This window comes from Humulus lupulus, chromosome 7 (genome assembly GCF_963169125.1).
Source record: "Humulus lupulus chromosome 7, drHumLupu1.1, whole genome shotgun sequence".
Lineage (NCBI taxonomy): Eukaryota > Viridiplantae > Streptophyta > Magnoliopsida > Rosales > Cannabaceae > Humulus > Humulus lupulus.
The window spans coordinates 24,584,671-24,599,361 of NC_084799.1; the positions used below are offsets into that span (position 1 = coordinate 24,584,671).

Genomic DNA, 14,691 nt, shown 5'->3' on the forward strand with positions numbered 1-14,691 from the left:
TGCTTAGATAGTGGTGGATTTACCACAAAGTTGATGGAAAAAATCGATGATGTAGGAAAAAAGGGTAGTTGGGTTTTGTTCGTCACGAAAAACTCGATCCAATAGTGTCACCCTTGAAGTCTATGGTGGTTGGAGATATCTGGAAAAAACGGTCAAAATGTCGTCGGTGTCGCCTTTGACCAGCGCATGCACTGGAGTTCGATGACGATTGGCAGCGAAACTTTAGTCGGAGCTTCGTCGGCGGATGCTCTTTCTATTAGTCCAGCACTTGTACAAAAATCCCCTCTAGTGGTCGGCAACTCTAAGTGCACGTGCACAATGTGATAGATAAAAGAGGAAGAAGTAAAAATATCACTTATGTTTAAACCGGTCTATGAAAAACAGTATAATTGTAATTAAAATACAAAGTTTTTTTGGAATTAAAATACTAACAAAGGTGCTAAGTATAAATATTCATTCATACATATATATTGGTCCAACATGATTAAAGCAACCGAAGAAGGAGAAAGCCAAAAAGACGACAGTGGTAAAAACGACAGCATTCAGAAAACGACGATAATGTGGTGGAGAAGAGAATACAAATACAGCTGACGTATTAAACGACAGAAAAATTAATGTCGTATTGTACTACAGTTGCAGTGCAGGCTTTCTGAGGCCCAAAATTAAACTGTAAGCCCGACCCACCAAACCATATTCCAATATGCTACTTCGTCGTCCTCGTCGTGGCCAAGAATCAGTGGTTGGGGCAAGCGAAATCGTCACATTTTCTTTTCTTCTCCGAGAAAAATTCAGACCTGCACGAAGAAAATTAGAGGTTAACAATGGTTATCAGCTTGCAAATACCCATGTCTGCCTCACTGCCATCGTCTTCTTATTCACCATCTATTAGGCCCAAAACTCTTAGCAATTTCAGGACCTTATGTGCCATTAATGCCCGGGCAAAAGCTAAAATCCCCGTTCCCCCCATAAACCCCAAGGACCCATTTTTGTCGAAGCTTGCTTCAGTCGCTGCAACTTCACCAGAGACGTTACTGAACCGCCCTGCCAACTCTGACTCACCCCCCTTTTTGGATTTGTTCGACTCTCCAACACTCATGGCTACGCCTGCTCAAGTACTCTTTCTTTCACTCAGCCTCTTATGCTTGTGAATTTAAATTGAGTTTATTGGGTTTGTGTTAAATTTTTTGGTTTTTTTTACTTTCTTTTTTATTGTTGAATTATGTTACTTCTAATGCGATTTTGGTTGTCAGTGTTGATTGTTGAATTTCCTCTGGTTGGTTCCGAGTGGATATATCTTGTTTAATTTGAGTATGTTCGTTCTTAATGATTGAGTTGGAGTTTCTGAGCTAATTCAAAAGGGTTTCCTTGACTAAAGTTATCTAGTAGAACTTTTTTTAATCAAGGATTAAATCTTTTGTTCTGAGCAAATAATTGATTTTTCTAGCGAATTCGAAGAAAGGTAAAGTTTTGTTTGGTGTGAGTCAAGCAACGTCAAAGTAGCATATTTCAGGCTTTTTTAAATGTACACTCGCCCCTTTATTTGTGGATGCTAGGAAGAACAAGTTTTAAATTATCCTTAATTGAATAAGTTACTTAATATCGTAGTTTTTATTATGGTTTGGATTTTTGGTAATTGGATGGTTTCACTGGATTGAAATAGGTGGAAAGGTCAGTTTCATACAACGAGCATAGGCCTAGGAGGCCGCCCCCGGACTTACCTTCATTGTTGCTCCATGGAAGAATAGTTTATATTGGCATGCCTGTAAGTGATTAAAGCTTACTTGTCTCAAGTATTTTTAGTTCTATCTTAAAGTTCGTCTCATTTGAAATTTTCCTAATTAGCTGATGAAGAGATGAAATTACGACAATCTGTCATATTATTGAAGCTGTTTATCATGAAGTATGTAGTGATGCAGAGAATCTGACCTTTTTTTTATCCTTATATTTGTAAGCAAAGATAGTTTCAGTCCTTTGTTTCCCAAAGAGTTCTGAACTAATAAATAATGACAATAATGTGTCCAGAAAATTTTACTGTGTAGATCCTGATTCTTGGACAAGATCATAGCTCTTATCCTTGTAACTCATTATATGAAATATTAGTGCCTTTTTGGCTTTTGTTCTATCATCTTTATATTTATTATAAAAAAAATAGAGTTTAACTCTTCAGAATTATCAGTTTTCTTTTGTTTGGTTCAATACTGTGGTATTTATAAATGATTCATTTCCTTAAATTGTCTTGATATCTGTTGAGTTTCTTGGTAAATAATAGAATGTGAACCGTATGCTTGTAAACAATGATCATTTTTAAGGAGTTCTAATGATCGTATTTTGATTGCATTTGGATAGTAATAGCAACTTCTTTTTAAGTTGCTTTGCGGGGATGATCTTTCAATATTTACAACATCTTGCTTTGTTGTCTTTCAGTTGGTACCAGCTGTCACAGAACTTATTGTTGCGGAATTGATGTATCTTCAGTGGATGGATCCTAAACAGCCGATTTATATCTATATAAACTCTACAGGAACTACTCGTGATGATGGTGAAACTGTAAGTGTTGCATTTATCTTCATATGTGAAAAAATATTTCCCGCCCCTCTTATTTGTTTCTAAAGTAATATTCTTTTCCTCTCAAGTCTCACTTTCTATCACGAATGTTCTCAATTATGTCATTTTTTGGATTCGACTTCCTATTAGGTTGGGATGGAGTCAGAGGGCTTTGCTATATATGATGCAATGAGGCAGTTAAAAAATGAAGTGAGTACTTTTTTCAAAATTTCTTCTGGTTATTATCTATTTGCACTGTTCAGATAACTGTGATGGTGGATGAGGTGGTGGTTTGATTGCGCTTTTGTCCTAGTGCCTTCTTCACCCTTTCTTCATTGTGCTGTTAATTACGTTGTCATTTTGCCTTTTATCTTTTTACATGGTTAGATACATACCGTTGCTGTTGGAGCTGCTATAGGTCAAGCATGTTTATTACTCTCTGCAGGAACTAAGGGTAAACGGTTTATGATGCCACATGCAAAAGGTAAAATGCTGTTGGCTCTTCTATTTGTTGCAACTAAGGACTTTTAAAATTCTAACATGCTTTTAAATTCTGGTTCAGCCATGATCCAACAACCTCGAGTCCCATCATCTGGTTTGATGCCTGCTAGTGATGTTCTAATTCGTGCAAAAGAGGTTAGTTCCTGTGCATCTCCATCTGAAGTTCGAAAGATCATTGTGCAATACAACAATAAGAATGCAAAAAACATTCATTTGAGAGCATAATGTCATATGTGCATGTATATTTCAACTCCTTTCAAATTCTCATTCTGGAACTTTCAATACTCAACTTATTTCTGCAGATTGTTACAAATAGAGATACTCTTGTAAAACTTCTGGCCAGGCATACTGGAAATGTGAGTATGATTCCTTAACATCAGTCACTATTATGTTTCACATAAATATGACTGGAGAAATAAAGACAATTTTTTTTATCAGTCAGAAGAGACTGTAGCTAAGGTGATGAGAAGGCCATTTTACATGGATGCTACAAGAGCTAAAGAATTTGGAGTGATTGATAAAGTAAGTTCATATGCTTTGAACCTATATGTTTTCTTGTGTACCATAGTTCCTCACTTTTGACTGTCTAAATGAACCCATGTGCAGGTTCTTTGGCGTGGTCAAGAAAAGATAATGTCCGATGTGGCTCCCCCAGAAGATTGGGACAAGGGCGCTGGGATCAAAGTTGTTGATGGAATTTAGTTTCTTTATGGTAGATATGACAGTCAATGTAGGTAAACTCCTTTTTTCTTCTTCATGCCACTTGAGTGCAATGCCTGAAATTGTTAATTTATACACGCTCTACTAAATGTTGTTTGTACTGTACTAGGATTCATGCCTGTGATCATAGCTTGATTCTAAGAGCACATAAGCTATCAAACTCAACATTTAACCTGATAGTCTATTATTTTCAATTGAAAGGAAAATGACAAAATGTGAATTACCGGAAAACTTAATGGAGATGTTTGTTTTAATGTAGGAAGTCCTATAGGAGGAGAAAGCTACAAATGGGGTATGTTTCTCAGATGATGAGCTGATTTTATTTAGTGTCTCAAGACATTTGACAAGAAGCCATACTTTTTCTTGGAAGTAGATTGCCGATCAAAACATGAGGCTTGAAGATTGAGGAGGGGCTCGTCAAGATTTTTAGCTCAAAGTGTCCTAAATACTAATAAGTTTATGGATCATTGTACTGGTTTTGAATATTGAAATTCATGTTCCTCAATATGTCCAAGATTAAAGTGATTTTGAAGACTTGGAAGCTTGGAGTTTCTGTAATGTTTAGATTTGGCTCCCTAGGTTTGACTAATCTTGTTTCCCAAATCTTCTGTTCTTGTCCCTTGGAAATGAAATGATGATCACTTGTTCGAACAAACCTCTAACCATGACTTACATAAATTATTATTTGATATAATATTACAGTGTCCCAGGAATGTTTGTGACTGACTCAAAACATGTGATACCGTCTTTATATTTTTGTCTCTACGAAGGACCAGAATGTATATATTTAACTTTTTTATAAAAGGATAAAAGAGTCACTAACTATCATAAATCTAACAAAAAAAAAAAAATGAATTTGAAAATTCTTCAGTTTGTGTTTTCATGTTTTCGGTACGTTGATGGTTAGAATTTCAATTTCAATTTTTTATATTGAAACATTTTTTAATATGTTTTTTTATACGTGCAATAGAATATTAAATATAATTTGTCAGTATAAATTATTAGAGGTTTTTATATTTTTTTTCAAAAAAAATTGTGGGATACAGCCTGCAGCAGAATGTTTGAGAAGGGAAAATAACAGTGTCTCCTCAATGTATGTTTTTACTAAATACGCGAGTACTTCTATTTTTGTTAAAAGATAATTCAGATCTCATATGATTTAGAAAATAAATCAAAATAGTTACTCATGCCAAATTTTGGTTAAAAAATTTTAAATATATATTTCATTCTCAGTTTTTCGGCATCTCTAACCCATAATATCATATATGGTGTTGCACCAATACCAAAACTAAAAAAATTTAGCATCATATTTTTTTTAAATTCTAACCGCAACACCAAAAAATATATTCTTTTTATTATTATATTATTTTATCATTTATTTATTTAATTAATCAATTAAGTAAAAATGTTATTATTAATTACATTAAAATTATTTTATAAATATTAAAATTTGACAAATTATAATAACACATTATATTTTCCTATTTAAATATTACACTACTAAAATAAAATGCTTTCAATTAACTCTAAAAACATAACACACCCTTGAAATATTAATTAAATTAAACTAATTTTCCAATACTATATTCGTCCCACAAAGTTTCAATTAATGTATTTGAAATTTTATTTTAAAAATTAAATTACATGTGTATTTATAATTTATAAAACTCAACATAAAATATAGACTCAAATAATACACATATGTTTATATATAGGATATAAATATATATATATATATTTTTAAAATATGATATATATTTATATAAAAAAAAAAAGAAGCTTTTGCTGTGTAAACAGTACACAATATATATGTCACGGCTAAATATTGTATTAATTGAAGTCGGATTTGAGATTTATATGCAGTCTCACGGTATATATATGCTATAATGACGTTGGTCTTGACCTTAACGAATTGATCTTATAATTAAAAATATTTTGAACAAAATTGAGTTTAGGGTATATGATCTGAATTGTCATTAATAAAATATTATTTTTCCTTTTGCATTTTTTCTTTTACCTTGTGTGAACTTTTATTTTATTTTTGTGCAATTTATTTCATTTTACAACAGTTATTATGTCTGTATGCAACGGTGAATGGTCATCGTCCCAGTTAGCTTAAATTCCATACGCCATCATCATCTTCTTCGTCATCTTCTTGCTTCAATAACTATTTTATTGATATATTTATTATTATTATTATTATTTAATTCACATTCATTGGCCAAAGCAATGGCAACCCACTTCAGGTCTCACCTATTGCTATTATTCTACTATTTTCTCAGAACCAGGTCTCACTCCCTGAGAAGATAGAGATATTCAATGGCGAAATCATCTCTCTCACTCCAATTCACTATCATTTTCTCCCTCTCCCTCTCAGCCGCTTGCTCCTTCTCATCGTCTTCGTCACCTCTCTCTCGTCTTAAATCATTTTCGCTACCATCTTCACCTTCAAAAGCACCCAAAGCCACCCCTTCGGACCTACTTACCCTGCTCGGCGATAGACGCTGTTCCTCAACGGTCAACCCTTTTGTAGCCCAAGAACTCAATTCCTGCTTCAAATTTCTCGTACCCTTTACTCCCAATGGGATTAAAACGGTACCCAAAAGTTGTTCTCATAGAAAGAGCTTGATTTCAAACAGAAATGGAGGTCGGACACGTAGAGAGGAGGATGAGCTTATATGGTGGCCTCCGCAGTCAGTGTTGGACTTGGCTCGCCTTGCTTTCGATTCTCGTGGAGATTCCGCGGCGATCCACCTCGCCCTTGACCCCACTGTCATCCCTGTTAGTTCTTTTTATTTATTTATTTTTATTTTTATTGTCATCTTCATCGAACCAGTTGGCTCTGTTTATAAATTCCCTGTAAATGTAGACACTAGAGTCATTCACACATTGAGTTTTTGTGCTTTAGATTTACTCAAGTGAAGCATATTAGTGTTTGTCAATACACATTGGTGATGACAAGCAACGATGACGATTTGTTCATAAAAAAAAGTTTTGACATTGTTGATCTTTATGGCATTGCTAACCAAAGGGTGTTTCCTTCTTAATAAGGAAAGAAAACACTGAAGGAGGCTTCATTTTGTAATGCAATAGGTACCTGATGTTGAAGGATCAAATGAAGACCGATGTCAACTCACTCGAACTCCATATGGGTTTCGGTTTATTAGTGAGGTTTGCATCTAAGGAACAAAATTCAATTTTAACTCTACCAAAATCATGCATTGCGTTTCGCATTGTTGATGAGTGGTGTGTTTTCATTGCCAAATTGCAGGAATTGAATTCGTACCTCAAGTTTTTGTTTGAACTTATTGCTGCTCGTGCTCCTGCTGTTGGGTTGAATACATTATTGAATCGATATGATTTTTTTCATGGCCATATTTTTCTAGCCACAGACAGTGGAAGGCTTGGTATATTGTAAGTGGCATCATTGTGGTCTATTCCCTTCTTTATGCTCCTGGTACTTACAAGGCTTGCATTGCAGGTTCCATGCTAAAGAGTACCCGGCATTGGATAAAAAAGTGTTCCCTTACAATATGGGCTATTGCCAAAAAGGTAAACTTTAGTATACAACATCATCCCTCTAAATTTAGGGGTTTACTCAACTCTGTCCGTCCCTTTAAAATTTTCAGCTTTCTCATTTTCTCGTGAGTACTTTATTTAGGCAAGGTTCAGATGACTATCTAGGAAAATACATGAAAAAATGCTAAAAATTGATTTCTTCGTATCATTCATGTTTTGCAGTTCCATTTTCTTTCAGGATCAAATGTGAGATACGATTATTCAATGAACTTGCGAAATATTCTTTGGCTGGCACCGTTGCCTAGTGATTCAAATGGTGCATGGGCAGCACCAGGTAGTTTCCCAGTTATCCATTTTCTTCATAAATGGCATGTCTATTTGAACCAATTTAGATAATAGCTTTATGGAATTTTAAGTTTTGGAGTTCAACTACATGGTATGATTGTCCCTTTTCACTTTCCATCCTTGTGAATTTTTCAACTTGACATGTATTCCAGTGCTAAGCATATTGTTTCAAATACATACATAAATCTCATTTATTTGGTTCCTTTCATGTATACTCTTAGACAGAAGTGTTCTTGATCTCATAATGAGTACAAAGACTGATTTTTACATTTATATTAAACTTGAATTCTCATTTCTTCTGTTTTAATCATTGAAAAGTTCATGCTGAAGTATTATTGATCTCAAAATGTAGACACACACAAAAAAGCTAAACGATATGGATTCGTACAGGTGTGCTAGTGGTGTTGGATGCTCGTCCAGGAGGAATTATTTATAGAGACATTATACCTGAATATGTAAAGTTTGTTAGGACTATATATGAAGGTCTGAACTTTAACATTTCTCTCATATTTCTGGGTTTCAGATGATTATATATTAATACAAGATTTATTGTTGGTTCTGACACAGATGATTTTGGGGAGGTGGTAGCTGATGTCAATTACTTGGACGTAGGAGATGTTAAACCAAATTATCAACTTTTTATTTGCTGACATTCTTTGTAAGTTGCATACAAGAAAGTGATTTGTTTTTTATTTGATATTATTTACTCTTATCTTGAGAATTAGTATTTTCTTTTCGACTTGTCTAAGCCATTAGTAGTCTATCCTTATTTGATTTTTGTGGATGATCAACCTCATATTTGATTGGCAGGATGGTATAACGTGGAAATTGCATATATGGCTATTCTCACAACAGTGAATGGTTAAGAAAACAAAGATGTAGTACTTGTTCAGGCAATGTGATTTTTCACTTGATGTATTACTGTCAATCTGATGCATTATAATCATGATTGATTCCATTATATCCAGAATATGTTGTTGAGACTTGAGATCATAAACTATTGTTGCCCTTGGTTTAGTCGAGTAAATATGTCTCGAAAATATTCCAATGAAACAGAATGCTAGATATTCAGAATAACTAGCATTTGCTAGATGTGCTAGTAAACAAATGTAATCCGTAGGAGACCAACGGTGAATAGAAAAATAAAATAAAATTATGAGCTAAGAATTGGACTAGATAATACTACTACTTCAGACTGAATTGAATACTTTTTTTTTAGCACTGTATCATATTTAGCTTAGAATATGGTTGAATTTACAATAAAAGAAATTTTCAAAATTTTTATGTTTTTATTGACGGTTAGAAAAAAATAGGGTATTGATGTTTAATTTTGGGATTCCTAGGAATAGGAATCGGTTCCTATTTCTGTGTTTAATGTAATTATTTATGTATTTCCTATATGTATCTCTAGTCCTAGGTTGTACATACACATCTGAGAATAGAAATATAGCAAGAAAGGTTTTTTCCTCACCATTTCAGCATGGTATCAAAGCCATAAGGCTCGATTCTGTCTACCCTCAGTTTTTCCTCCATTTTTTCCGGCGGTCGTCCCTCCTTCCAGTCGCAAACCAGTCCGGCGACACTCCAGGCCTCCGGCGAAGTCATTTGGCACCTACTCCAGACCTGCAATACCTCCAGTCGCTCCACTCCGGCGCTCAACCTCCAGTCGCTCCTCTCCGGCGTCATCTCCAGCGTCTCGGCCAGTCCAATCCGGCAGCAGTCCAGTCTGGCGACGCTACAGTCGGCCCCCGTAGCCCTCTATCGCTCCACTCTCGGCTCTCTCCCTCACAGCCACCAATCCCTCTGTGATGTCAAATAGTGAGGAAGTTACCTCTCAAAATATTGGGCCTCACTCAACCCAGCCCAATGAAGGTGACCCTAACCCCAACTCAGCCCACACTTAGCCCAGTGGGTCTATGGGCTCTCTTTATAACCTTGATAGTGGTTCACTTAATATTACAGCCCATAAACTTGATGGCAAAAATTATTTACAATGGGCCCAATCTGTCAAACTTGTCATTTGTGGTCGTGGTAAACTAGGATACATTACTGGTGATCTCCCTGCACCTCTTTTCAATGATCCTACATACAAGGTATGACAAGCTGAAAATTCTATTGTACTTGCATGGTTAATTAATTCAATGGACTCAAAAATCAGCCGCAGATATCTGTTCTTTAAGACTGCTAAGGAGGTGTGGGACGCTGCCCGAAAAATGTATTCTGACCTTGGTAACGCCTCTCAGATTTTCGAAATCCGTACCAAGCTTAAAGAAATCAAGCAAGGTAATCAAACTGTTACCCAATATTTTTCTGACTTACAAGACTTGTGGCAGGAGCTCGATTTGTATCTGGATATCACACCACTATGTGCTAACTGCACTACAATCCAGCGGCAGCAGATAGAGAAAGAACGAGTTTTTGAATTTCTTACGGGGTTAAACAGTAATCTTAATGAAGTTAGAGGTCGTCTGGTGGGTCGTGCCCCATTTCCTGACACTGAAGAAGCCTTCTCTGAGGTTAGACGTGAAGAAGCACATCGTCGTGTCATGCTCACTACTCCTGACCTGCAGCCCATTGAAAGCTCAGCTCTCGTATCAAAATCTGGCCCTCCACCACATGGCAGATCCACTCCTGACCCTCAACCTAATCGTAAGGGTGATCGGCCTTGGTGTGATCACTGCCAACGTCACGGTCATACTCGATCTACTTGTTGGGTTATCCATGGTAAACCACCCAATTGGACCCCTCGCCGCCAAAATGAAAGAAAGGCCTATCAAACTCAAACTGAGAGTACCAATGATCAGAATAGTGCTGGTACCCCTTCATTCAGTAAGGAACAACTTGCCCACCTATACACTCTTTTGAGTCAATCATCCATAAACCCCAGTTCCGGTCCTGAGACTCATAGTGCCTCTGTTGCACACTCTGGTAATTTTTCTTCCACCTCCAACACACCATGGATCATCGATTCGGGCGCCACTGATCACATGACAGGTTTACCACATTTGTTTGATACTTATTCTCCATGTTCCACCAAATCTAGTGTCACAATTGCAAACGGCACCCATTCTCCTATTTTTGGAATAGGCACTATTAAATTATCTGCTGACCTCATTCTTAAATCAGTACTTTATGTTCCTTATTTGAAATGCAATTTAATCTCTGTCCAAAAATTAACCAGTGATAATCATTGCTTCGCTAAATTCATGTCAAATTCTTGTCAATTTCAGGATCTATCATCGGGGAGGATGATTGGCACTGCTAGGGTTCATAACGGACTTTATTTCTTTGAAAGGCAACATCCAGTTAACGAGCTCTCTTCTCTATTACGTTTGGGTTCAAGTTCTATTTCTAATTCTTGTTCAAGTTCATCGTTTGTTTCAAAAACAATTATGTTATGGCATTGTCGACTTGAGCATCCAAGTTTTTTATATTTAAAATACTTATTCCCATCATTTTTTGTAAATAAGAATATTATTGATTTTCATTGTGATATTTGTCAATTTGCCAAGCACACACGAATTTCGTTCCCTCACAAAATATATACACCTTCCAACCCATTCTCTCTGATTCATAGTGACATATGGGGACCTTCCAAGGTCAATACTTCTCATGGTAAGCGATGATTTATCTCTTTTATTGATGATCACACACGTCTCACTTGGGTCTATCTTCTTAAAAGTAAGTCTGAAACATGCCAAATTTTTCAGAACTTTCATCAAATGATCCAAACACAGTACCAAATATCTATAAGAATACTCTGTACCGACAATGGTACTGAATATTTCAATACCACTCTTGGTCCCTATCTTCTCAAAAATGGGATTGTCCATTAAAGCTCGATACTCCGCAACAGAATGGAGTTGCTGAACGCAAAAATCGCCATCTCTTAGAAGTAGCTCGTGCTCTTATGTTCACTATGCATGTCCCTAAACATCTTTGGGGCAACACTATCCTTACTGCTGCTTATCTCATTAATCGCCTCCCTAGTCGACCCCTTCAGTTCAAAACACCATATTCTGTTCTTCAATCTCTACATCCTCACATCTCTACAAATACTCTACCTGTTAAAGTATTTGGTTGCACTGCTTTTGTGCATGTTCACTCCCACCATTGGAGTAAATTTGATCCTAGAGCCATTAAGACTGTGTTTTTGGGTTACTCTCCTACCCAAAAAGGTTATCGGTGTTATTGTCCCATCACCAAAAAAACATTCATCTCATGTGACGTCACATTTTTCGAGGATACTCCTTACTTCACTCCCACATCGCTTCAGGGGGAGTCCAACCATCACCAGCAAGAAGCTCAATGGTCGTGGGGGTTAGAATTACCCTTAACAACTCTTTTTCCATTTTCCACTCCACTTTCTTCTGAACCAGATATCCAGACTCTCCCTCTTGAACAAGAAAATCCACCAACCTCTCCTAAAAACTCTGAACCAGAAGGACATCCTCAAGACCAAAACGTACAGAAAGAGATTCAGGTGTATTCCAGGAGAATTAACAAGTTATGAATCCTCAGCATAGTCAAACGCCCAATCTGGTGATGGAACCACTTCCCTCAAAAGATCCAGGTATTCTCCCATCTAACGAACAGTCAGATCTAGATATTCCTATTGCATTAAAGAAAGGAACCAGATCATGTACCCAACACCCCATTTCAAAGTTCATTTCTTACTCAAAATTGTCATCTCCATTTAAAGCTTTCACCTCGAATCTATCAAATGTTGTGATTCCTAGGAATATCGAAGAAGCTCTTGATTCTCCTCAATGGAAAGCAGCAGTGCTTGAAGAAATAAGAGCACTTAAACATAATGGAACGTGGAAATTAGTAGAGTTACCACCAGACAAGAAGGTAATAGGGTGCAAATGGGTGTTCACCGTCAAATTCAATGCAAATGGATCTATTGAGAGGTACAAAACTCGGTTAGTTGCCAAGGGGTTTACTCAAACCTATGGAATTGACTACACGAAAACATTCGCTCCAGTTGCCAAACTCAACACTATCAGAGTTCTACTCTCACTAGCGGTTAACATGGATTGGGAATTACATCAGCTTGATGTAAAGAATGCGTTCTTGAATGGGGAACTTGAAGAAGAAGTGTATATGAGTCAGCCTCCGGGATTTGAAGAATCTCTCAAGACAACCACAGTTTGCAAACTGAACAAATCTCTCTACGGCTTGAAACAATCTCCCCAAACATGGTTCAATCGTTTCCTGAAAGTTGTCAAAGGGCTTGGATACATACAAGGCCAGACTGATCACACTCTCTTTGTCAAACACTTAGGAAGTGGAAAAATTGCGGTACTAATCGTATATGTTGATGACATAATTATCACTGGTAATCACATTGAGGAGATAAACTCAATCAAAGAAATGTTGGCAAAGGAGTTCGAAGTCAAAGATCTCGGTGCTCTCAAATATTTTCTGGGTATGGAATTTGCTAGAAGTAAAAAAGGTATTTCCGTGTCCCAGAGAAAATACACTCTAGATCTTCTAAAGGAGACAGGAATGCTCGGAAGCAGACCCAGCAAAACTCCAATTGAGCTCGGAGACAAAAGGAAAATGTTTGAAGGAAGTCCAGTTGAAAAGGGGAAGTACCAACAGCTGGTAGGAAAACTCATCTACCTCTCACATACTAGACCCGACATTGCTTTTGCAGTGAGTCTAGTTAGTCAATACATGCATGATCCATGTCAGGGACATCTCAATGCAGTGTATCGAATTCTGAGATATCTCAAGCAAACTCCAGGAAAGGGTCTTTTTTTTTTCAGGAAGACAACTGAGAGAAAGGTTGAAGTGTTCACAGATGCAGACTGGGCTGGTTCAATTGATGATAGAAAGTCTACATCTGGATATTGCACAATGGTATGGGGGAATGTAACCACATGGCGAAGTAAAAAACAAACTGTGGTTGCAAGAAGCAGTACAGAAGCAGAGTATAGAGCCATGGCTCATGGAGTGTGTGAAGCTATATGGATCAAACGTCTACTAGAAGAATTGAAGATTAAATATGAAGCCCCTATTCAGCTCTACTGTGACAACCAATCTACTATCAGCATTGCACATAACCCTATACATCATGACAGAACCAAACACGTGGAAGTTGACCGTCACTTCATCAAAGAAAAAATTGACAGAGGAGTTATCAGCATTAGATATGTGCATACTAATCAACAGCTTGCTAATATTCTCACAAAGGGACTATCTGAACAAACATTTGATTTTCTTGTAAACAAGCTTGGACTCATCAATATCTATAGTTCAGCTTGAGGGGGAGTGTTGACAGTTAGAAAAAAATAGGGTATTGATGTTTGATCTTTGGGATTCCTAGGAATAGGAATCGGTTCCTATTTCTGTGTTTAATGTAATTATTTCTGTATTTCCTATATATATCTCTAGTCCTAGGTTGTACATACACATCAGAGAATAGAAATATAGCAAGAAAGGTTTTTTCCTCACCATTTCAACAGTTTTTTAATACTAGGTGCAAGCAATGTGCAATGCAAGTTTGTTTAGTTTTATTTAGAAAAATTATTAATTATTTTTATTAAGTTTTTTATGATTGTCATGTAAATATTAAATAAATAAACAATATTATATATAAAAGAATGACATAAACATTGTTGATTGTCTTTTTCGCTATCAACTTAATAATAGAAAGAAAAAAAGAAGATTAACATCAAGATTTTACGTGGTTCAGGTTATAAAACAACCTTAGTCCACGAGTCTTTAGTATTACTATTAGTGTTCTTGAAGCTTAAGATGGCAAGCTTCAATGGAGGTATTCTTAGGCAGTGTATAGAGTGCTCTGAGTACAAGAAGTTGTGAACCTTTTTACAATGGTGCCCTAGCCCTATTTATAGAGGTTGAGGGCCATTAACTCTCTTAATGAGGAGTTATTACAAGAATATTCTCACATAAGTGGGATTAAAAACCTAATTAAAACACATTTTTATGACAAAGGTGGCTGTAGGCCCATGTAGATTGCACTGGACTGAATTTGCAGGTTGCAACCCACTATTTCAGCGGAGGCATATCCCTGACACTATCAGAATGCAG

General features: G+C 36.4%; 3 protein-coding genes across 10 annotated transcripts; all 3 read left to right on the forward strand.

Annotated features, from left to right (window-relative positions):
* The first annotated feature begins 709 nt into the window (after positions 1-709).
* Positions 710-4,420, forward strand: LOC133790973 (ATP-dependent Clp protease proteolytic subunit-related protein 3, chloroplastic). Of its 8 annotated transcripts, none has more exons than XR_009874096.1 (11): positions 710-1,112; positions 1,661-1,762; positions 2,425-2,547; positions 2,695-2,754; positions 2,932-3,028; positions 3,107-3,180; positions 3,348-3,401; positions 3,484-3,567; positions 3,652-3,779; positions 4,025-4,057; positions 4,139-4,420. XR_009874096.1 is itself a non-coding variant. In XM_062228832.1 (10 exons), the coding sequence occupies exons 1-9, from the start codon at positions 822-824 to the stop codon at positions 3,745-3,747; spliced, it is 981 nt and encodes a 326-aa protein (XP_062084816.1). In that variant the 5' UTR covers positions 710-821; the 3' UTR covers positions 3,748-3,779; positions 4,025-4,420. The 8 variants fall into 8 exon arrangements, 4 of the variants coding, with proteins under 4 accessions (XP_062084816.1, XP_062084818.1, XP_062084817.1 ...); XR_009874099.1 differs by having other exon boundaries at positions 4,029-4,057; XR_009874097.1 differs by having other exon boundaries at positions 3,652-3,775.
* Positions 4,421-5,867: 1,447 nt separating this feature from the next.
* Positions 5,868-8,809, forward strand: LOC133790975 (uncharacterized). Its single transcript, XM_062228837.1, has 8 exons — positions 5,868-6,546; positions 6,859-6,936; positions 7,037-7,179; positions 7,247-7,317; positions 7,523-7,618; positions 8,020-8,112; positions 8,197-8,287; positions 8,440-8,809. The coding sequence occupies exons 1-7, from the start codon at positions 6,085-6,087 to the stop codon at positions 8,277-8,279; spliced, it is 1,026 nt and encodes a 341-aa protein (XP_062084821.1). The 5' UTR covers positions 5,868-6,084; the 3' UTR covers positions 8,280-8,287; positions 8,440-8,809.
* A 628-nt stretch (positions 8,810-9,437) lies between these two features.
* On the forward strand, positions 9,438-12,142 carry LOC133791505 (uncharacterized). The gene is made up of 5 exons (XM_062229429.1): positions 9,438-9,501; positions 9,592-9,722; positions 9,963-10,754; positions 10,860-11,006; positions 11,468-12,142. Exons 1-5 carry the CDS (start codon positions 9,438-9,440, stop codon positions 12,140-12,142), a joined length of 1,809 nt encoding a protein of 602 aa, XP_062085413.1.
* Positions 12,143-14,691: the final 2,549 nt, after the last annotated feature.

Excerpts from the sequence above, each read along its gene's own strand:
- LOC133790973 (XM_062228832.1), top strand. The coding sequence starts at position 822 with ATGGTTATCAGCTTGCAAATACCCATGTCTGCCTCACTGCCATCGTCT. Across the intron at positions 2,548-2,694 it reads CTCGTGATGATGGTGAAACT|GTTGGGATGGAGTCAGAGGG; the intron begins GTAAGTGTTGCA and ends ACTTCCTATTAG. Across the intron at positions 3,181-3,347 it reads TTCTAATTCGTGCAAAAGAG|ATTGTTACAAATAGAGATAC; the intron begins GTTAGTTCCTGT and ends TTATTTCTGCAG.
- LOC133790975 (XM_062228837.1), top strand. The coding sequence starts at position 6,085 with ATGGCGAAATCATCTCTCTCACTCCAATTCACTATCATTTTCTCCCTC. Across the intron at positions 6,937-7,036 it reads GGTTTCGGTTTATTAGTGAG|GAATTGAATTCGTACCTCAA; the intron begins GTTTGCATCTAA and ends GCCAAATTGCAG. Across the intron at positions 7,619-8,019 it reads TGGTGCATGGGCAGCACCAG|GTGTGCTAGTGGTGTTGGAT; the intron begins GTAGTTTCCCAG and ends GGATTCGTACAG.
- LOC133791505 (XM_062229429.1), top strand. The coding sequence starts at position 9,438 with ATGTCAAATAGTGAGGAAGTTACCTCTCAAAATATTGGGCCTCACTCA. Across the intron at positions 9,723-9,962 it reads TCAATGATCCTACATACAAG|GAGCTCGATTTGTATCTGGA; the intron begins GTATGACAAGCT and ends GACTTGTGGCAG. Across the intron at positions 11,007-11,467 it reads CTTGTTCAAGTTCATCGTTT|CTCGATACTCCGCAACAGAA; the intron begins GTTTCAAAAACA and ends TGTCCATTAAAG.